This window comes from Chlorocebus sabaeus, chromosome 11, assembly GCF_047675955.1.
Source record: "Chlorocebus sabaeus isolate Y175 chromosome 11, mChlSab1.0.hap1, whole genome shotgun sequence".
NCBI classification, from domain to species: domain Eukaryota; kingdom Metazoa; phylum Chordata; class Mammalia; order Primates; family Cercopithecidae; genus Chlorocebus; species Chlorocebus sabaeus.
In genome coordinates, this window is record NC_132914.1 from 119,170,099 (window position 1) to 119,191,880 (window position 21,782).

Below are 21,782 nucleotides of genomic sequence, written 5' to 3' on the forward strand. Positions count from 1 at the left end.
TACAGGTATGAGCCACCACGCCTGGCTGAGGACTTTCTTAAAGTGGTTCCTCTTTGCTGGACTGTTGATGTGAAATCCTTCCCCTCCAGCGAGTTCCTGGAGTCGTAGCTCTGGGCTGAACATGCTGTAATGTCTTGCTGGTTTTGCCCTTGTCTTCCAGACCATGACCTGGTCGTTTGGATGGAACAGTTCTCTTCCTGTTTACTATATTCGAGAGGAAAAGCAGAGAGTTCTTCTGTATGTTTGCGCTCACACTGCGATCATCTACAACGTGTTGAGGAATAATCAACACCACCTTCAGGTGTGCAGGGATTTCCTTCCTATAGGTAGGGGAGTTGTCTTTAACGTGTGTGTGGTATTTTGTTTTATATCTCAAGGACTAACTTCATTCTATCACTGTCATATTTTCCCACTCTCCTTGGAATCCTGTCTTTACAAATACATGGTATTGCTTATTGTCTCTCTGTTTCTAATCAGAATCAACTTACAAAACAGCAGTTGACATTAATTTTATAGTTAGAATTTAAAACATCTGTATTTTTTACACTTCTGCAAAAATGTGGACAGCGTAGATCATGTCTCCACAGATATAACACAAAGGGCAGCTATTCAGCAGGGTGCCGACCTCACGGACACTTACATACCTCTCTAGTTTTCAAAGGGCTTTCATCTTATAACTGTACCGAGAAGTGGGTATTCATACACCCATTTTACAGAAGAAGAAACTGAGGCTCAGAGTGATTTAAGTGACTTGCCCAAGACCGTATTAGTAAATGATGTCTCCTGTCTTGAAAGTGTTAAGTAGGTCAGTTGTCCTTTTATCCCTCCCTCCTTTCAGCAGCTTTGCTCATTTTCACCCCTCTCTGAGCCTCCCCGATTTGTCCTTCGTGCCTCCCCTCCTCACAGCACTCCGCTTCCTTCGTTCCTGATATTTAGGACCCAATTCATTTTCATCATTTACCTTTCCAAGCGTCCTATTCCTTGGTGTCTGACTTTCTGCTTATTGACCTGGTAAACTGTTCCATATCACCCTTTCAGTTGACGTATGTTGTTACAGGAATGTCCTTAGCTGATGCCTAGATCAAAAACACCACAAGGTATTTACCAAGGACCCAGTCAATACTCAGTGTTGTGCCAGGGATTCAAGATGTCTGGGTGCAACTTAAGGAATTCAGTCTCTAGAAGTCCAGAAATACGCAGGCAGAAATCACCAGGCAGCTCCCCTTGGAGCTTCATTGAATGCATGGCAGTGAGCACAGTGGTGATGGCAGAGAGAGAAGGAAGAGATCACTGTGGGCAGGCTCAGATAGTCAGGGCGAGCAGGATGCACAGATGTGCTGGAGTGGAAGGAGGCAGGAGTCCAGCCTCACTAGGGCCAGAGGGCTGGGAGTGGCCTTGACCGTCCACTTGTTTCACAAATAGTTTATAGCTGCTATGTTTCAGAGTATAGGTCTGTAGTAATGAACAAAATAGATGTATTCCCTGCTCTCATGGAGCTTACAGTCTAGTACAGAGACAGACGTTAAACAAGTGAACACATAAATGATTACAAATTGTAACCAGTGATTAAAAGGAGATGTGAAAATGCTCTGAGAGAGACAAATTAGGGTAAGAGAAGACTTAACTTTAGATTGAGTGGGCAGGGATTGAAGAGGTGCTGTTTCTGCTAAAACTTGGAGGATGAGAATGAGCCAGTCAAAGACAGTCTGGGAGAGAACATTCTAGATGGAGCAACAAGTGTTCAGGCCTATGTGTGGGGCCCGGAAAGAAGGCTGGCATGGCTGATGCACCGTGAAGGTGAGAGAGAAGGAAGGAGGCAAGAGGGGCCATTTCCCAGCAGGGAGTGCTGCCATTTGTGTTTCCAGAAGATTCCTCTCTTGTGTGCACAAAAGGATTATAAAAAGATAAGAGTGGAAGCAGAGGCCGAGCATGGTGGCTTATGCCTGTAATTTCAGCACGGGCCGTGGCCGAGGAGGCTGAGGTGGGTGGATCACTTGAGCCCAGGAGTTTGAGGCCAGCCTGGGCAACATAGCAAGACCCTTGTCTCTACAAAAAATTTAAAAATTAGCTGGGCACGGTGGCATGTGCCTGTAGTCCCAGCTACTTGGGAGGCTGAGGTGGGAGGACTGCTTGAGCCCAGGAGATCAAGGCTGCAGTGAGCCAAGATTGTGTTGATGCACTTTAGTCTGGGTGACAGAGTGAGACCCTGTCTCAAACAAACAAAAAGAGTGGAAGTAGAGAGACCAATGAGGAACTTTTTGCTCCAGAGCTGCTCAGAGCCCTGAAGTGAGCAGTGTTCTAGAGAGAAGAGGCTGGCAGCGTGACTCAGAGTGGCTGGGGGAGGGGAGGGCCCGGACACTTATCCTCCACTTGGGTTGGGAGTTGCCACGTGCCTTGACCTCTAGGAGCCATTGTTCACGTGTGGAGTTATCTTTCAGGTGTTTGGAGGGAGAGAAAGTTTGAAAATCACCCACTAGGAAGTGGATAAACCCCCAGGAAGGCCAGCAGGAACAGAATTTCCAGCCAGATGAGCGTTGAAAGGAGCTCAGATCTCTCTATGGGGCCTGGCCTTTGCTGATGGTGGCCAAGGCTGGGCCACATCTTGGATGTTTCAAAGCATTTTCTCTCCATTTCTATAGGGCCATGCCAATATTATCTCCTGCCTCTGTGTCAGTGAAGACAGGCGGTGGATCGCCACAGCAGACAAAGGGCCGGACTGCCTGGTGATTATATGGGACTCCTTCACAGGGTAGGCTTTGTGTAGCCACTTCTTTTTTCCCCAAATTTGTGTGGAGTATCTGCCACTGTGTGACAGTGACAGAATGAGTAATGCCAATGCCTAGAAATTTGATTTGTTGGCGTTCCACAGTAGACTAGCTTATGCTGACTCACACTAACCTAGCTCACACAAGCTCAAAGCATAACCCAGATGGCAAATCTGTCATTTACAACGAGAAACATTACTTCTACAAGGACAGATTTTCTAGTGGCTGGTCAGGCTGCCTCTTCTGGGCAGTTCTTAATGGTTACTACCAAGTGTTCCTGTCTATCCCTGCTCCCCGTTCCATACATTTCTTATTGGATATGTTCAATTTCGATCTGTTTGCCTGCCATGGTTTTAGGTATAGTAATGATGGGAGACTTTCCAAAGCTGCTGTTTCTCTGCAGTCTCTCTCTAATTCTAACAACCCACCATTGTCTCCTTTCTTTCATAATACAGACAGGGTCTCGCTCCATTGCCCGTGCTGGAGTGCGGTGGTGCAGTCATAGCTCACTGCAGCCATGAACTCCCAGATCAAGTGATTCTCCTGCCTTGGCCTCCTGAGTAGCTGGGACCACAGGCACATGCAACCACACCTGGCTAACTTTTTTTTGTAGAGGTGAGGTCTTGCTATGTTGCCCCGGCTGGTCTTGAACTCCTGGTTTCAAGAGATCCTCCCATCTTGGCCTTTCAAAGCACTGGGATTATAGGTGTGAGCCTCCATGCTTGGCCTCTTCTTAAGTATTTTATTTTATTGTATTATATTTTCATAGAGATGGGGTCTTGCTTTGTTTCCCGTGCTGGTCTTGAACTCCTGGGCTCAAGCCATCCTCCTGCCTTGGCCTCCCAAAGTGCTGGGATTATAGGCATGAGCCACCACACCTGGCCTCTCTTTCTCTCTTTTTTAAATTAACAGACTTTTATTTTTAGAACAGTTTTAGATTTACAGAAGAATTGGGAAGATAGTACTGAGGATTCCCATATACCCCACACCCAGATTCCCACATTAGTTACATCTTACATTAGTAGGATCAATTTGCTATAATTCATGAACCAATATTGACACATGATTATTAACAAACATCCAGGATCCCACCCAGGAGACCACATTCGATTTAGCTGTGATGGCTCCTTAGGCTCTGCTTGGCTATGGCAATTTCTTAGACTTCCCTTGTTTTTGATGACTGACAGTTTTGAGGAGTACAGGTCAGGGATTTGGTAGGGTCTCCATCTACTGGACTGTTCTGATGGTTTTCTCGTGATAAACCTACCGGCCTTCTGAAACACTCTGGTGTCTAAGAAATGAGTTACAGTGGCCTTCTTAACCTGGGGGTAAAAGGCATGCTCACTTCGATCAAACGTCAGATAAACCAGTCCAGGTGGTGAGGGGAGGTTGACAGCCCACAGACTCTCTATTGGAGCTGGATCTGGAAGGCTGGGGTTCTGTACTCTCCTTGTATCTGCTTCTGTAACTCACTCTCCTCCTTCCCCGGCTGGAGGCAGACTGAATGGAGAGCCTCTCTGGTATCAAGGTTGTCATCCTGTATTGCCTTTCTTCCTAACTCATAAAATTCCACCTTTTCTGGTTCCTTTTCTGATAGTGCATCAGACAAGGAATGGTGGAATTTCCGTGGGCTTGAGCAGTCCTGCTCAAAGTGTGGTCTGCAGGCTGAGCTGATCTGTCAGCCGGTCCTGGGCTATGTTGAACAGAAAGTACAGAAAATGAGAGGGGGCCTTTGGGAACTTTTATAGCAATTTGTTCTTGCTATGGTATTTTTATTTTGTGAAAGTATTTGATCTGGGCTGGGTGCAGTGACTCATGCACTTTGGGAGCCTCCCAGCACTTTGGGAGGCTGAGGCAGGAGGATAACTTGAGGCCAGGAGTCTGAGACCAGCCTGGGCAACATAGTGAGACTGTCTCTACAAAAAATTAAAAGTTAGCCACATGTGGTGGTGCATGCCTGTAGTCCCAGCTACTCGGGAGGCTGAGGCGGGAAGATGGCTTGAGCTTAGGTGTTTGAGGCTGCAGTGATTCATGATCATGCCATTACACTCCTGCCAGGGTGACAGAGTAAAACCCTGTCTCAAGAAAAAAAATATGCATTGGTCTGCAGTGGAATAAAAGTTTTTTAAAAATACCTTTCACCACAGATAGTTTGCAAAGTGCTGGACAAGAAGATGTCTAGGCAGTTGGGGGATCCTGTGGGACTGAGCACGCCACCTTGTGTGACAGCTCTCAAGCAGGAGGCCGTCTTGTCTGCCGAGGACATTGGAAATGGGGCTGGTAGTTTGGGCTGTGGGATATGGCATTGTGTAATCGATGAGAATGCAGTAGAGGTCCACCAAATGAAGGGAAGGAGCTGTAGGGTTTCAGGGAGGGCCTGGTTGGGGACAAAAAGCATGAGCCTGCAGTAGATGATGGGTGGGGGAACGTGGTGATGCTTGTCCAGCCGTGCTGGGCAGAGGGGGAATAAGAACAGGGAATGTGACTGGTGGTGGCTTGCCTGGGTAGGAGAACTGGAAGGGAAGAAGGGAAGGGGCCCAGGGGACTTCAGAGGGACATGAAAGAGCAGGTGGCAGGAGGCAGGTGTGAGTGTGGGCTCTGGCATCCACCTGGGCTTCCATGCCTGCTCCACCTGGGCTTCCATGCCTGCTCGGCCATGGTCTGCTGTGTGACTTGGAGGCCCAGAGAAGAAAGTAACTTTCCCATTTGTGAAAAAAGAATAATGATGTCTACTGTTTTTTACTTTCCTTGGGCTGCTGTAACAAATTACCTCAAACAATATACTCTCTTGCAGTTCTGGAGGCCAGAAGTCTGAAACCAAGGTGTCGGCAGGGTTGGCTGCTTCTGGGGGCTGTGAGGGAGAATCTGTCCCAGGCCTCTCCCCTTGCTTCTGCTGGCTGTGGGTGACCCTTGGTGTCCTTGGCTTGTGGACGCATCCCTTCGATCTCTGCCTCCATCTTCCCATGGCATTCCCACCATGCATCCATCTGTGTCTTCTTGAGGACCCTGGGCATTGGATTTGGGGCCCACCGTAGTCCAGTACAACCTCATCTTAACTAACTACATCCACAAAGGCCCTGTGTCCAAATAAGGTCATATTCTGAGGTTCTGGGTGGGCCTGAGTTTGGAGGGGCCACTTAGCCCATTAAATCCGGTGCACAGGATGTTGTGAGGATCGCTGGAGCGCAGCACCAGACCATGATAGAGGATCCTAGGTGGGTTTTCTTTCTTAACTCCTGGCCTGAGGCAGAGAGCAGTCAGATTCACTGACAAGATTGTTAGGGCTTAGTTGGGTAGACGGGTGGGAGGGAAGAGTTCAACAAGTGAGTCCAGATGCATGAGGAGATTAGGAAGAAGTTCTGTTTAATGTTCTATAGTGGGGGACACAGGAACTGCTCTCCCGCAGGTGACCAGTGACCTCCAGGGGATCGCATTACCCAACCTTGATCCTCATGTGACTTGACTTCTCTGTGTCATCTAACACTTCATTTCCTGTGGCTTCTCTGATCTCACATCCCTACAACACATGGCCTTCATGTCTGGCTTCTTTCACGTAGCATCATGCTTGAAGGTTCATCTGTGGTGTGGCACGTGTCCTTTCTATGGCGGAATCACATTACATTGTATGGATAGACCAAACAATTTATGCTCTTTCATCTGGTTTTTTGTTTTGTTTTTATGTTTTTGAGACAGGATCTCACTCTATCACCCAGGCTGGAGTGCAGTGGTGTGATCGTGGCTCACTGCAGCCTTGGCCTCCAGGGCTCAAGCAATCCTCCCACTTCAGCCTCCTGAGTAGTTGAGACCACGGGTACATGCCACTGAGCCTGGCTAATTTTTTTGTTTTTCTGGTAGAGACAGGGTCCTCCTGTGTTGCCCAAGGTCTCAAACTCCTAGGTACAAGTGATCCCCTGCCTTGGCCTCCCAACATGCTGGGATTACAACTGTGAGCCACTGTACCCAGCCTCATCTGTTGTTGTTATTATTATTATTATTATTATTATTATTATTACTGAGACAGGGTCTCACTCTGTTATCCAGGCTGGAGTGCAGTGGCACAATCTCAGCTCACTGCAACTTCTACCTCCTGGGCTTAGATGATCTTCCCATCTCAGCCTCCCAAGTAGCTGGGACCACAGGTGCACACCACCATACCCAGCTAATTTTTTTGTATTTTTTTAATAGAGATGGGGTTTCACCATGTTACTCAGGCTGGTCTAGAATTCCTGGGCTCAAGTGATCTGCCTGACTCAGCCTCCCAAAGTGCTGGGATTACAGGCATGAGCCACCATGCCCGGCTCATCTGCTTAATTTGTTAAAAAATGATTTTAGGACATTTTAATAGAAAACTGTTAAATTTAATGGTGACTCACACCTGTAATCCCAGCACATTGGGAGGCCGAGGCGGATGGATCACTTGAGGTCAGGCGTTCGAGACCAGCCTGGCCAACATGGGGAAACCCTGTCTCTACAAAAATACAGAATACAAAATACAAAAAAAAATTAGTCGGGCAAAATGGTGCCCGTAATCCCACCTACTCTGGAGGCTGAGACAGAATCGCTTGAACCCAGGAGGCGGAGGTTGCAGTGAGCCAAGATCGTGCCATTGCACTCCAGCCTGGGCGACAGAGCGAGAATTCATCTCAAAAAAAAAAAAAAAAATTAATGAAAACCGATACATTTTCGTGGAAAGCACTGGCTGCCATCTCCGATCCTAGTCTTCTTTCTAGAGGTAATCAATTTGATGTGTTTCCTTCCAAAACATTTGCTTTTGTTTTAAACACATGTATATGGATATCTTCATATTGTTTTTCTCCACAACATGGTTGGTGTGATCTTTTCCCAAATGTAAATCTGATTGTGTTGCCACCCTGATTAAAACCCTTTAGAAACTGCCCATTGTCAGATCAGCTTATGCTACAGGGAACACGCACCCTGCATTAGGGCCGTGCAGACACTTCCCCCAGAAAGTGAAATGCCTGCTGCCTGCACGCGTAGCCATCTGCAGCTGCTAACATGCTCTCAGCTGCAAGTAATGGCCCATGCAACTTAACCACAAGGAAAAGGTATTATCTCATGCAGTAGAAGCCTGAAGTCGGCCAGCAGAAGAGTCGGAGTCCTTCAGGTGTGTCTTGTCTCTGAAGCCTTTGCTGACCGACACCTTCACCACACAGAGCTGCTCTGTTATGATGTTGAGCTGCTGTTTTTTCCTTATTTGTGAAACTTTGTCTCTACTAGACACGAAGCCACTTGAGGGCAGTGATTTTTTTAAAAAATTACACAGTAAAGCATATCTGTGGTTAACAATGCAAATGCTATGTTAATATGAATTTTATGATATCCCAAGTGATTACTTTGGGACCCAGAAAAGATTATTCAGAGGCTGTTTTGGTTTTAGGATTAGTATTCATTTTATTAGTGATAAATTAAAAACTGTAGTTCTTCCTCCAGTTTTTCGCTCAACTTAAAAATCTTACTCTGTTTATAAATCTAGCATATTTTTGCAATCACCTTTGAGGAGGCTTTGATTAATGTTTGGCCCCACTTACACATTTGGTTATTAACTCCTTTTAAACATTTAAAACTGCATTTCGATATTTAAGATACTCAGTTTCATTAAGTTTTTTAGTAGTCTGATTAACAAACAAATCCTTCATAGTACTTAATTACTGCAAATCTAGTAAATTAGACATAAATATGGTAAATCTTAAGTTTCCTTAAGTGTTCTAATATTGCCTATAAACCTATTACGATTTTAATTTAAAATCACAAATCTAAATCAACTACATATTTTAAATTAGCATCACAAATCTAATCTGTTAGCAACTCTGAGGTATGTCAAATTCACTTAAATATTACAAATTCCTAAAAAATGAACAAATTCTCTTATCACAACTATGTTAATAATGCAGGTCTGACTGACTTCATCTTCTCTATATTCAATTCCAAGTATCTCCAAGGATAAGATACATTTTCTCACTAAGGACTTCACTGTGTTATTTCCAATCACTTTGGGATTGCCTTCCCAGGTGAATTTTTGGGGCTACTTCTCAGTGGGATGAAGTTTCTCAAGTGACAGAGAACCAGAGAGGTCCTCAGCTGGGACACAGACTTGATGCCAGCCAGTTGGGACCCTGGTGTGACATACAGACGTACTGAGGCCTGTTTATCTTCACTGTATCTAGGACTCCATAATCAAAAAAAAAAGAACCATGCGGCCTGCATTCCTGGTTTAAGTCTCGCTACCACCCTCTCTTCATTCCAGTGGGAATCAGTGGACCTCCCCCAACCCAAACATTACAACTTCCATCTTCGCTTCCACTGCTTCTGTGCTTTGGTTGTCTTAGATACTTACATGTCATCTAATTCTGGGTATTTCAAGGCTGTGTCGGAATCATACAGTTCTAAGGTCTTGTCAGTAACACAGTATGGAAGTATAAGAGCAAAAAATAAAAGTTCCTCCTCACCCAAACCCCATCTCCAGAGGAACCATTGCTTACAGTTTGCAGTCTATTCCTCCGGAGTTTTTTCAATATACACACACACTCACACACACACACATGATTAGGATGATGCAATTGTTTTGCAATTTGCTTTTTTCACAAATTTTGGTCACTTTCCCAATCTACCTCATTCTTTTTGAAGGCAGCAAAGTTTTTATTTTTATTTCTATTTTTAATTTTTATTTTTTTTATTTTTTTATTTTTTTTTGAGACAGAGTTTCGCTTTTGTTGCCCAGGGTGGAGTGCAATGGTGTAATCTCGGCTCACTGCAACCTCCACCTCCCCGGTTCAAGTGATTCTCTTACCTCAGCTTCCTGAGTAGCTGGAATTACAGACTCCTGCCACCACACCGGGCTAATTTTTTGTATTTTTAGTAGAGATGGGGTTTCACTGTGTCGGCCAGCCTAGTCTCAAACTCCTCACCTCAGGTGATGCACCTGCCTTGGCCTCCCAAAGTGCTGGGATTACAGGTGTGAGCCACCATGCTGGCCTTATTATTTAATGTATTTATTTATTTATTTATTTATTTATTTATTTATTTATTTTTGAGGCAAGGTCTTGCTCTGTCACCCAGGCTGGAGTGCAGTGGCATGATCTTGGCTCACTGCAGCCTGCACCTCCTGGACTCAAGTGATCCTCTCACCTCAGCCTCCCATGTAGTTGGGCCCACAGGCGCATGCCAGCACGCCTGGCTAATTTTTCTATTTTTGGTAGAGACAGGGTTGTGCCATGTTGCCCAGGCTGATCTCGAACTCCTTTGCTCAAGCAATCCACCCTCCTCAGCCTCGCAAAGTGCTGGGATTACCAGTGTGCAACACCATGCCCAACCTAGTTTCTTATCATGTGGTTTTACTGTAATATCTTTTCAAACAATTCATGTGTGGTATATTAGGGACATTTGTGTTGTTTGATTTTTGCTATTAGAGTAGTACCACGATGACTATGAATTTTCATTGACCTTTGTTTACTTTTTCCATGGTTTCCCTAGGAAAAAGTCGTAAGAGTGGAGTGACTGGGCGGTAAGGTGTATGCATTGAAGGTTTTGATAGATCCAGCCAAACTGCTTCTAGAAATGTGCTGCTCCTTTGCATTCCCACCTATGCAGGAGAGTGCCTGATTCCCTGCGAGCTGGGATGTTGTCCTAGTCATCTTTTCATACTTACATCCTTCCTGCCAGGCACAACCTGGCACAGAATCAGTGCCTGGTACCTTGTGAATGAGAAACTAGAGCTTGTGAAGAGGGCAAACAGCAGGCCCATAGCCTTGAGTTAGGCTTGACTACTATTGTTGTTGAGGTTAAATTCACATGACATAAAACTGACCATTTTAAAGCTTGCAGTTTGGTGACATTTAATACATTTACACTGTTATGCAACCATTATCTCTATCTAGTTCCAAAACATTTTCACCACCCCAGAAGGACACCCTGCACCCCATTATCTGTCTCCATGGGTTTGCCTATTCTGGCCATTTCATATGAGTGGACTCGTACACTCTGCACCTTTCGAACCTGGCTTCTTTCACTTAGCATCATTTCCGAGGCTCATCCATGTCATATCATAGCATGTGTCAGTGCTTCATTCCCTTCTATGGCTCAAAAATATTCCACTGTATGGATAGATCACATTTTGTTCTGTTTTGGAGAGGTTTGGGCTGAGCTCAGACCTGCCCTGGGCCTCTCTGGGAAGCCAGGGAGACCTCAGCAAGTGTCACCCTCCTTGTCCTGTTTTGCAGTATTCCTGTGCACACAATATTTGACAGCTGCCCCGAAGGGAACGGCATCAGGGCCATGGCCATGACCCATGACGCCAAGTATCTGGCAACCATCTCAGATGCTGAAGTCCAGGTAAAGGCCCTGGCCCTTTGGGTCAGCTTCAGCGAGCTGGCCAACCTGTCCAGCGTGTCCCCGTGGGCAGCTCTGTTCAGGCTGCATGATGTTTGTGATGTTCTCAAAAGACCAGACTCCACAGCACAGAGTCCGGGCCTCTGTCCTTAGTTACTTGAAGTTTTGGGGTCACCACAAGAGGTGTAAGTTACTTTAGCAGACTTCAAAGAACTTCTCATGCCCCTCTCTCTGCTGTCACCTACAGAAGGTGTGCATCTGGAAGTGGACTTTGGCAGTGGAAACACCAGCATGCACTTTCGAACTCCCCAAAGAGTACGGTGTTCAGGTGAGTTCGACTGGAGCCTGTAAACATCAACTAAAGTTATATGGGTGCCAGGCCAGGCTGGGCGTGGTGACTCACACCTGTAATCCCAGAACTTTGGGAGGCTGAGATGGGTTATCACTTGAGGTCAGGAGTTCAAGGCCAGCCTGGCCAACATGGTGAAGCCCGTCTCTACTAAAAATACAAAAATTCCCTGGGCGTGGTGGCACATGCCTATAGTCCCAGCTACTTGGAAGGCTGAGGCATAAGAATTGCTTGAACCTGGGAGGCAGAGGTTGCAGTGAGCCAAGATTATGCCACTGCACTCCAGCCTGGGTGACAAAGTGAGACTCCATCTCAAAAAAACAAAAACAAAGTTCTACTGATGCTGGGCCAAAACCTACTTTTTGTTTCAGGGGAGTTGTGTTATGCTGCATAACAGTGTTTTTTTTTTTTTTGAGACAGTGTTTCACTCTTGGTGCCCAGGCTGGAGTCTGGAGTGCAGTGGCACGATCTTGGCTCAACACAACCTCTGCCTCCCAGGTTCAAGTGATTCTCCTGCCTCCCGAGTAGCTGGGATTACAGGTGTGCACCACCACGCCTGGCTAATTTTGTAATTTTTAGTAGAGATGGGTTTTCTCCATGTTGGTCAGGCTGGTCTCGAACTCTCAACCTCAGGTGATCCGCCCACTTCGGCCTCCCAAAGTGTTGGGATTACAGGCATGAGCCACCGCGCCCGGCCTCAGTAGAGCTTTAAAAACCCTTTCATTTCCTGATTCATTTTACTTGACTATAATAGCTAATATTTTTCAAGCACTTATGTTCCAGAGTCTGCTAAATTCTTTACTTACATTATCTCACATAATCCATGCAAACATGCTAGCAAAATAGATATTAATATCTGTGGAATACTACCATTAATTATTAAATACTTTGTCTAAAATCACCCACCTGGCAGTCTTTCTTATTCTATAAGCGTGCTTTTAACTGCTTCGAACCTTGTAAAACTAACTCTGAGGAGTATAGGGAAGTTACTATTATTGCTCCCAACTTACATGAGGTGACTTGCCAAGGACACCCAGCAAGTTTCCATCAGGTCTCCTTATTTCCTGGGTCGCTGCTCCCTGCTGTTGTGACTTGTCTCATTCATCCTTGCATGCTTCATTTGTCATACATTTATCGAGTACCTGTTCTGTGCCAGGCACTGTGATAAGTACATGCCTGACTTGCAGGATCTAAATCCCAGAGGGTTTGGGTGACTAGACTCAGCCAGGGAAATACGGTTATGCAGCCATATCCATCTTCTTTCCTTTCCCCGCAACATTCCTCTTGCCCCTAAAAAAATATTTCTTCCTCCTTAAGGTTGTGCTAACACAGTAGCCACCAACCATATGTGGCTATTTAGGATGAGTTTTTCTATTGCTGCAAAAAACGTCATTGGGGTTTTGTTTTGTTTTGTTTTGTTTCGTTTTTTGAGACGGAGTCTTGCTCTGTCGCCCAGGCTGGAGTGCAGTGGTGGGATCTCAGCTCACTGCAAGCTCCGCCTCCCAGGTTCACGCCATTCTCCTGCCTCAGCCTCCCGAGTAGCTGGGACTACAGGCGCCTGCCACCTCGTCCGGCTAGTTTTTTTGTGTGTGTGTGTGTTTTTTTTTTTTTTTTTTTGTAGAGATGGGGTTTCACCGTGTTAGCCAGTATGGTCTTGATCTCCTGACCTTGTGATCCGCCCGTCTCAACCTCCCAAAGTGCTGGGATTACAGGCTTGAGCCACCGCGCCCAGCCGCCATTGGGGTTTTGATAGCAATTTTGCATTGAACCTGTAGATCACTTTGGGTGGTGTCATCGTTTTCACAGCATTGTCTTCTAATCCATGAGCATGGGACGCCTTGCCATTTATTTATGTCTTCTTTAATTTCTTTCAGGAATGTTTTGTAATTTCCAGAGCTCAAGTCTTCACCTCCTGGTTAAATTTATTCCTAAGGATTTTGTGTTTTTTTGATGCTATTTTAAATGGATTTGTTTTCTTAATTTCCTTTTTAGGTTGTTCATTGCTAGTGTATAAAAAGACAGCTGATTTTTGTGTGTCGATTTTGTACCTTGCAACCTTGCTGAGTACACATGGTGATTTAAATTTAAAATTATTAAAACGTAAAAAATCTTTTTTGAGACAGGGTCTCCCTGTTGTCCAGGCTGGAGTATAGTGGTATAATCCCAGCTCACTGCAGCCTCTGCCTCCTGAGCTCAAGCAGTCCTCCTACCTCAGCCTTCTGAGTAGCTGGAACTACAGGTGCACACTATCATGCCCAGCTAATTTTTAAATTTTTTACAGAGACAGAGTTTTGCCATGTTGGCCAGTGTGGTCTCCAACTCCTACGCTCAAGCCATCCACCTACCTCAGCCTCCCAAAGTGTTGGGATTACAGGCGTGAGCCACCACACCCTGCCCTCTTCTTGCTATGGTTTCTTCTTAGGTATTGTCATCTATTACCAAGGCTATTTACTTCCAAGACATACCCTAAAATCTTCCCTCATCTCTCCACCTCTGTTGCCACCGTCCTAGTCCAGGCCACAGTCACCTCTACCTGCACCATCTGGCCCGCTGGTCTTTCTGCTTTCACTCTCTCTTCACTCTCTAACAATCTTCCCACAGCAGTCAGACTGTTTTTTGTTTTGTTTTATTTTCTTTATTTTCTTTTTTTTTTTAAGATGGAGTCTCACTCTGTCACCTAGGCTAGAGTGCAGTAGTGCGATCTCGGTTCCTACAACCTCCACCTGCTGGGTTCAAGCGATTCTCCTGCCTCAGCCTCTCGGGTAGCTGGGACTACAGGCACGTGCCACCATGCCTAGCTAATTTTTTGTATTTTTAGTAGAGATAGGGTTTCACCATGTTAGCCATGATGGTCTCGATCTCTTGACCTTGTGATCTGCCTGCCTTGGCCTCCCAAAGTGCTGGGATTACAGGTGTGAGCCACTGTGCCCGGCCAGAGAGTTATTTTTAAATAATTAAAATATTACATCACTCCTGTACTTAAAATCCTTCAGTAACTTCTCATTGTCCTCAGAATAACATTAAAATTCCATGACATGTGGCCTTCAAGGTGTGATCTGATTCCTCCATCCATCTCCTAATGTCTACCATCCTGATTATTGTTCGTCAGTTTGCTTTTCCTAGAATTTCATGTATAATAAATGGACTCCATTTACAGAGAGCTTTGGTTTCTTTCACTCAGTTTTGTTGTTGCACGTATCAGTAGTGTATTCCTTTTTATTGTTGAATAGTAGCGCATTGAATAGGTATGTAACCTTATTAATTCACTGTTCATGGACATTGGGTTGTTTCCTGGTTGTGGCTATTAAAAATAAAGGTGCTGTGAATGTTCATGGACAAGTCTTTATTTTTGAAGGAGATTTTCCTTTGGTATAGAATTCTAGAGTGGTAGTATTTTCTTTTAGCACTTCGTATCTTCAAGGATGTGATTCTGTTGTCTTCTGGTTTCTACTGTTTCTGTTGAAAAGTCAGCTGTCAATCCCTGTTTTGAATGTTGTGTGTCTCTCTCTTTGGCCCCCAGCTGCTTTTACAGATTTTTCCCTTGGTTTTCAGCAGGATTTTTTTTGTTGTTGTTGTTATGTTCTGTTTTTGAGACAGGGTCTCACTCCATCACCTAGGCTGAAGTTCAGTGGCACAGTCACCACTCATTGCAGACTTGACCTCTTAGGCTCAAGTGATTCTCCCACCTCAGCCTCCCAGGTAGCACCACTACACCTGGCTAATTTTTTTTCTTTTTTTGTAGAGATGGGGTCTCGCTGTGTTGCCCAGGCTGGTCCCAAACTCCTGGGCTCAACTGATCTTCCCACCTCAGTCTCCCAAGGTGCGGGGATTATAGGCATGAGCCACTGCTGCACCAACCCCAGCAGCTTTTCAGTGATGTGTCTTTGTGGATGTGGGTATGTTGTTGATTTTTTTTTTTTTTTTGAGACGGAATCTCGCTCTGTTGCCCAGGCTGGAGTGCAGTGGCCGGATCTCAGCTCACTGCAAGCTCCGCCTCCCAGGTTTATGCCATTCTCCTGCCTCAGCCTCCCGAGTAGCTGGGACTACAGGTGCCTGCCACCTCGCCCAGCTAGTTTTTTGTATTTTTTAGTAGAGACGGGGTTTCACCGTATTAGCCAGGATGGTCTCGATCTCCTGACCTCGTGATCTGCCCGTCTTGGCCTCCCAAAGTGCTGGGATTACAGGCTTGAGCCACCGCGCCCGGCCTGTTGTTGATTTTTGTAAAGTTTATCCTTTAGAATTTCTTGAACCTGGGATGTTATATCTCTTCTCAGTTTTGGAAAATTCTCAGCCAGTACCTCTTTACACATTTCTTCTGCCACATTCTTTCTTTCTTCTCCTTCTGGGGCTCCAATTACATATATGTTAGACCTTTTCTGGTCTTGTCTCGCTGGTCTTTTATTTTCTTTTCTGTATTTTCTATCCTTTCATCTGTTTCTGCTTCAGTCTGGATGTTTTCTACTATAATTTGTCTTCCTTTCCTGCTGACTCGTTCTTTCTTTGGCTATATCTAAATTTTTGTTAAACTGTCTATTGAGCATTTTAAATAATTTTTTCAGGTCTAGAGTTTCCATTTGATTCCTTTTTTAAGTAGAGCTATCTGCTGAGATTCCCCATCTTGTCCTCTACTTTCCTGCATGTTAATCCAGTGATTGTCACGTCTGTGTCTAACAACTCCAATACTTGGATCTCCTGTGGCTTCTTTCTGCCGATTGCTTTTTCCCCTTGGTTTTCAGTCATTTGGATGGGTCTTTTTTGTTTTCTTTTCTATTCTTTTTTGAGATAGGGTCTTGCTCTGTTGCCCAGGCTGGTCTTGAACTCCTGGCCTCAAGCGATCCTCCTGCCTCAGCCTTGCAAAGTGCTGGGATTCCAGGCATATACCACAGTGCCTGGCCTGGATGTATCTCTTTAATATGCCTTGCTATTTTTTACTGAATGCCTGATGTTGTGTTTTTTAAAGTGTAGAAATAAATTTGAAGCTCGAGATGACTTCCTCCAAAGAAGACTGACTTTTGCTTCTTAAAGGCACTTAGAGTGGTTCAGCTTAATCAGAGCTTGAGGTGGTTTGAGGCTGATTTTCAGGCTTTGTGAAGTCTGCTTCATGCACTTACTTTTGCCAATTCCTTACCCTGCCCGGGCTTTTGTGCTGTTCTGATATGAATTCTCAAACACTGGCATTGGCAATTTACACTCCTGTGGTATGTAACATTCATAAAGTGTTTGGAAAATGATAGGTAAGGAATAGGCGTGGAGATGGGGTGGAAATGGTAGAAATGGAACTTAAAAAGCTTTTCTCCAGCCTGTCCCTCAGTGCTGTCTCCTGTAGCCCTTCACCCCAGGCTGTAGCCACCCACCTCCCATGCACATTTCAAACACATACCCCGTGGCTCCCCAGGAAGAGCTTGCTTTGTTGTTCTTGCTGTGACTGTTTGGTTCGTGTGTTTAAAGGTTCCCTCACTTCCATAGTTTCTGCAGGGTTGATTTTTGGGAAGGGAGCCAGCAGCCCATGCTATTCACCATCTTGGCAGGAATTAGAATCCCCTTCCAATGTCTTGCATTCATCCCAAGATACTGTGTGGCCCTGTCAACTTTAGAAATGTATATGCAGCAGTCTGTAAAAGGATACAGAATAAAGGTTATTGGTGAATACCGGTTTACTTTTGCTTGTTCCAATTTATTTTATTATTGTTATTATTTTAAATTGATCACTGTCAGAAAAGCTTGTTACAGCCAGGTGCAGTGGCCCACACCTGTAATCCCAGCACTTTGGGAGGCTTAGGCGGGTGGATCTCTTGAGGTAGGGTTCGAGACCAACCTGGGCAACATGGTGAAACCCCGTCTCTACCAAAAATATAAAAATTAGCTGGGCATGGTGGCACATGCCTGTAGTCTCAACTACTCGGGAGGCTGAGGCAGGAGAATTACTTGAACCCAGGAGGCGGAGGCTGCAGTGAGCTGAGATGGCACCACTGTACTTCAATCTAGGCGACAGAGCAAGACTCTGGCTCAAAAAAAAAAAAAAAAAAGAAAAGCTTGTTCCAATTTATGGATGATTAAATATAATAGATCAGACTGGAAGGGGAACACATTTGACACTATTTATTTTACTCACCAGTATTTAAATGATATTCCTATTTTTTACCAAATGCTGTATCTTTTCTGTTTTATATTCCTACTCACTTGTGTGTGTGTGTGTGTTTTGAGATGGAGTTTCGCTCTTGTTGCTCAGGCTAGAGTGCAATGGCGCGACCTCTGCTCACCACAACCTCCACCTCATGGATTCAAGCAATTCTCCTGCCTCAGCCTCCTGAGTAGCTGGGATTACAGGCATGCGCCACCATGCCTGGCTAATTTTGTATTCTCAGTAGAGATGGGATTTCTCCATGTTGGTCAGGCTGGTCACAAACTCCTGACCTCAGGTGATCTGCCCTCCTCGACCTCCCAAAGTGTTGGGATTATAGGAGTGAGCCACCAATTAAGTAATAATTGGTATTACTACTCCTGTAATACCAATTATTATTTAATAATTTAATTAAATAATAAATTAAATTATTATTTAATTTTAACATTCAGCTTAACCAGAAACAGAAAATTTATCATTAATGTATTTTCATACTTTATATTTCAGAACTACCTTACTTTTAACCCAACAAATAATAAAGAATTGGTGAGCAATAGTAAAACACAGGCAATATATTATGCATGGGTAAGTAGAAATATTTTGATTTGTCTTAAATGTGGGTAGAAGTATGTGTTCATTCTTTGAGTACGAATGTTTCAGTAATGTAACAATATAGTATCTCTACTTAAGAAGCAATGAATATATATTAAAATGTTTTTATTTAATTATAGTGTTTAGTCCCATTTGAAATTAGTGTATTAAATCAGAAGCAAATAATTCAATTTTATTTATTAAATTTTATTAAAGCAATGAGGCAAATGTTTATTTGAATTTATTTAACAAGACTAAAATACAAGTTTTGTGGCTTTTTTGGAGACAAGGTCTCGCTATGTTGCCCAGGCTGCCTCAGACTCCTGGGCTCAAGTGATCTTCCCACTTTATCCTCTCAAGTAACTGGGATTAGAGGGGTGAGCCGGCCATACCTGGCTCTAAAATACTGATTTTTTTGAGACCTTGGTCTTTTTTCCCTTTTAGAAAGGAATTAACAAACAGATTAGTGATACATATACTGACACAGGGCCAAATCATGAGAATAAAAAACATTGAGGCTGAGTACAATGGCTTGTGACTGTATTTCCAGCACCATGGGAGGCCAAGGCAGGAGGATCACTTGAGGCCAGGAGTTTAAGACTAGCCTGGGCAACATAACAAGACCTCATTCCTACAAAAAATTATTTTAAAAAATTAACAGCGCATGGTGATGCATGCCTGTAGTCCCAGCTGCTCAGGAGACTGAGGCTGAAGGATTGCTTGAGCCCAGGAGTTTGAGGCTGCAGTGAGCTGTGATGGTGATGGTGCCACTGCACTCCAGCCTGGGCAACAGAGTGAGACTGTCTCAACAAAACAAAACACAACAAAACAAAAAACGTTCCAAGTTAAACATGGAATAACTATGTGACTCAGCAATTCCAAGGTAAGATGTAAAAGAATTGAAAAGAAGCATTCGAACAAATACTTCTACACAAATGTTCACAGCAGCAGCAGCGCTATATGGTGATTTGTAATAACCAAAAGGTAGAAACAAGCCAAATGTTCATCTACTGATGATTAGGTAAACAAAATGTGGCCTGTCCATACAATGGAATGTTATTGTATGAAGTACTGATACATGCTGTGACATGGAGCAGCCCTGAAGGCCTGATGCTAAATGAAAGACCCCAGACATGAAAGTCACATGTTGTATGATGCCATTTCTATGGAACGTCCAGCATAGGCAAGTCCACAGATACAGAGGAAACTGGTGGTTTTCAAGTCCTGGGGAGAGACGGAGTAGCTGCTTAATGGGTAGGAGATTTCCTTTTGGGGTTATGAAAATGTCTTGGATCTAGATGGTTGCTCAGCATTGTGAATGTATGAAAGACTACTGAATTGTACACTTTATGATTAATTGTACATGTTATGATTAATTTTATGTTAAGTGACACTTTAACGTGGTTATGATTAATTTTATGTTAAGTGAATTTTACCTCAATAAAAAATTGTAAAGCAAAACCAAAACACATTGAATCACTGATTGTCAGTGACAGTCATTATTTAAGATATTTATTATGTCTTTATTTTATTTTATTTTTGAGATAGGGTCTCACTCTGTCACCCAGGCTGCAGTGCAGTGGTGCGATCTCAGCTCACTGCAACCTCGGCCTCTCAGGTTCAAGCAATTCTCCTGTCTCAGCCTCCCGAGTAGCTGGGATTACAGGAACCTGCCACCACGCCTGGCTAATATTTGTATTTTTAGTAGAGATGAGGTTTCTCCGTGTTGGCCAGGCTGGTCTCAAACTCCTGACCTCAAGTGATCCACCCACCTTGGCCTCCCAAAGTCCTGAGATGATAGGCGTGAGCTACCATGCCCAGCCAATTGTGACTTTACTTAGTACTTAATACAAATTCAAATTATCTATTAATAAGGCTTTAAAACTTTAATAAATACCTTAAGGTCGGCCACAGTGGCTCACGCCTGTAATCCCAACACTTTGGGAGGCTGAGGAGGGCGGATCACCTGAGGTCAGGAGTTCAAGACCAGCCTGGCCAACATGGCAAAACCCCATCTCTACTAACAAAAAAAAAAAAAAAAATTATCTGGGCACGGTATTGCGCTCCTGTAATCCCAGCTACTCAGGAGGCTGAGGCAGGAGAATTGCTTGAACCTGGGAGGCAGAGTTTGCAGTGAACTGAGATCGCGCCACCGCACTCCAGGCTGGGCGATAGATGTGTTTCTGTTTAAAGACACCTTATTTAATGTATAACTCCATCTCAAAAATAAAAAAGTCATAATCATTTGTGGTATTTTAAATATTTTTTATGTATTTGCTTTTCTTTCAGAATGTTTTTAGATATTTCCCAAGGCAGCAAGTTCTCTCACCTGTAGAAAATGCACATTTCTGACCTTGTTTAGATGTATTTGTTTTGGTTTTATTATTAATATAGTTCTTCCTTTGGAAACTGGGTCTTTTTGAGTAGTGATTATTTTTTCCTCTTATCAGTATGAAGAGAGGGATACACTGGCTCACAGCGCCCCACTTTTAACAGAAAAAGTGAGTATGCCTGTTGCATTTTTGTCCTTCAGATTTTGTGGAGAATAAATATTTATTTGCAAACTTAGCTGCTTCGGGCTACTCTTTGTACATCTTGACATTAAGCTACTGGGAAATAATTGGAAAAATTTTACTTGGGTCCCGTATACATATTGAATTGTCGGTTGAAAATAATGGAAGTATTGTTAAAAATAAAATGTTATAAAAAGAGCTACTGCCATGAGAAAATATAAAAAAGTGATGGCTTTTAGAATGTGTATGTGCATATTGACAAGGAAGGAAAGTTGCGGGGTGCAGTGGCTCTCATCTGTAATCCCAGCACTTTGGCAGACCGAGGTGGCAGGATCACTTGAGCTCAGGAGTTTGAGACCACCCTGGGCAACACAGGCTAGACTTTGTTTCTACTAAAAAAAATTAAAAAAAAAAATTACCAGCCAGGGTGGTATGAGCCTGTAGTCCCAGCTACTCAGGAGACTGAGGTAGGAGGATCCCTTGAGCCCTTGAGCCCAGGTGATCGAGGCTGCAGTGAGCTGTGTTTGTACCACCACATTCCAGCCTGGGCAACAGAGCGAGACCCTGTATTTAAAAAAAAAAAAAGAATAAGCAGAGTTTTTGAACGTGAGTGGATCCCTTATAAAGCTACTCAGTTTCAGAATAATACATGATATTAGGTATTTAGATGTTTAAGAGCCAATAAGAGGGAGGTGAACCAGATGTTGAGAAAACATTTTGTCTTGCTTGCTTACTGCAAGCTCTTGTGTCTGAGGTGGAACTTGAGTCGTCTCCTGTAGCATATTCTGCATTTGCTGCCCATGTAACCTGCGCTCAGGGAGCACGTGATGATGAGTTTCCTGCATACTTGCTTCTCTCTTGGTATGATTTGTAGAAATTTATTTCTTAAGAGGGCATGCCAAAAGACAAAAACAGAAAATAAAAAGTTGAGACGAATGGGCACAAGGAGATTATTCTGTCTGTAGACTTGTTTTTCATAAATGAAAGTACTAAAAAATACTGTCAATTCTCATTGTTGTTGGTAGTTATGTTCTATAAAGTCTCTGCAAACACCAAATTAGCAGATACTAAATTATTGCTCTTAAGGGAAATATAGG

At 43.9% G+C, this 21,782-nt stretch overlaps 1 protein-coding gene across 4 annotated transcripts in view; it reads left to right on the plus strand.

Annotated features, from left to right (window-relative positions):
- The window catches only part of CFAP251 (cilia and flagella associated protein 251), an 82,262-nt gene that overhangs the window by 14,781 nt on the left and 45,699 nt on the right, over window positions 1-21,782 (plus strand). For all 4 annotated transcript variants that reach the window (XM_037995543.2, XM_037995541.2, XM_037995544.2 and 1 more), the window contains 6 exons: window positions 161-301; window positions 2,640-2,749; window positions 11,003-11,114; window positions 11,359-11,439; window positions 18,089-18,166; window positions 20,623-20,673. In XM_037995543.2, the coding sequence (XP_037851471.2) occupies window positions 161-301; window positions 2,640-2,749; window positions 11,003-11,114; window positions 11,359-11,439; window positions 18,089-18,166; window positions 20,623-20,673 (573 nt within the window). The remainder of the gene's footprint in view (window positions 1-160; window positions 302-2,639; window positions 2,750-11,002; window positions 11,115-11,358; window positions 11,440-18,088; window positions 18,167-20,622; window positions 20,674-21,782) is intronic.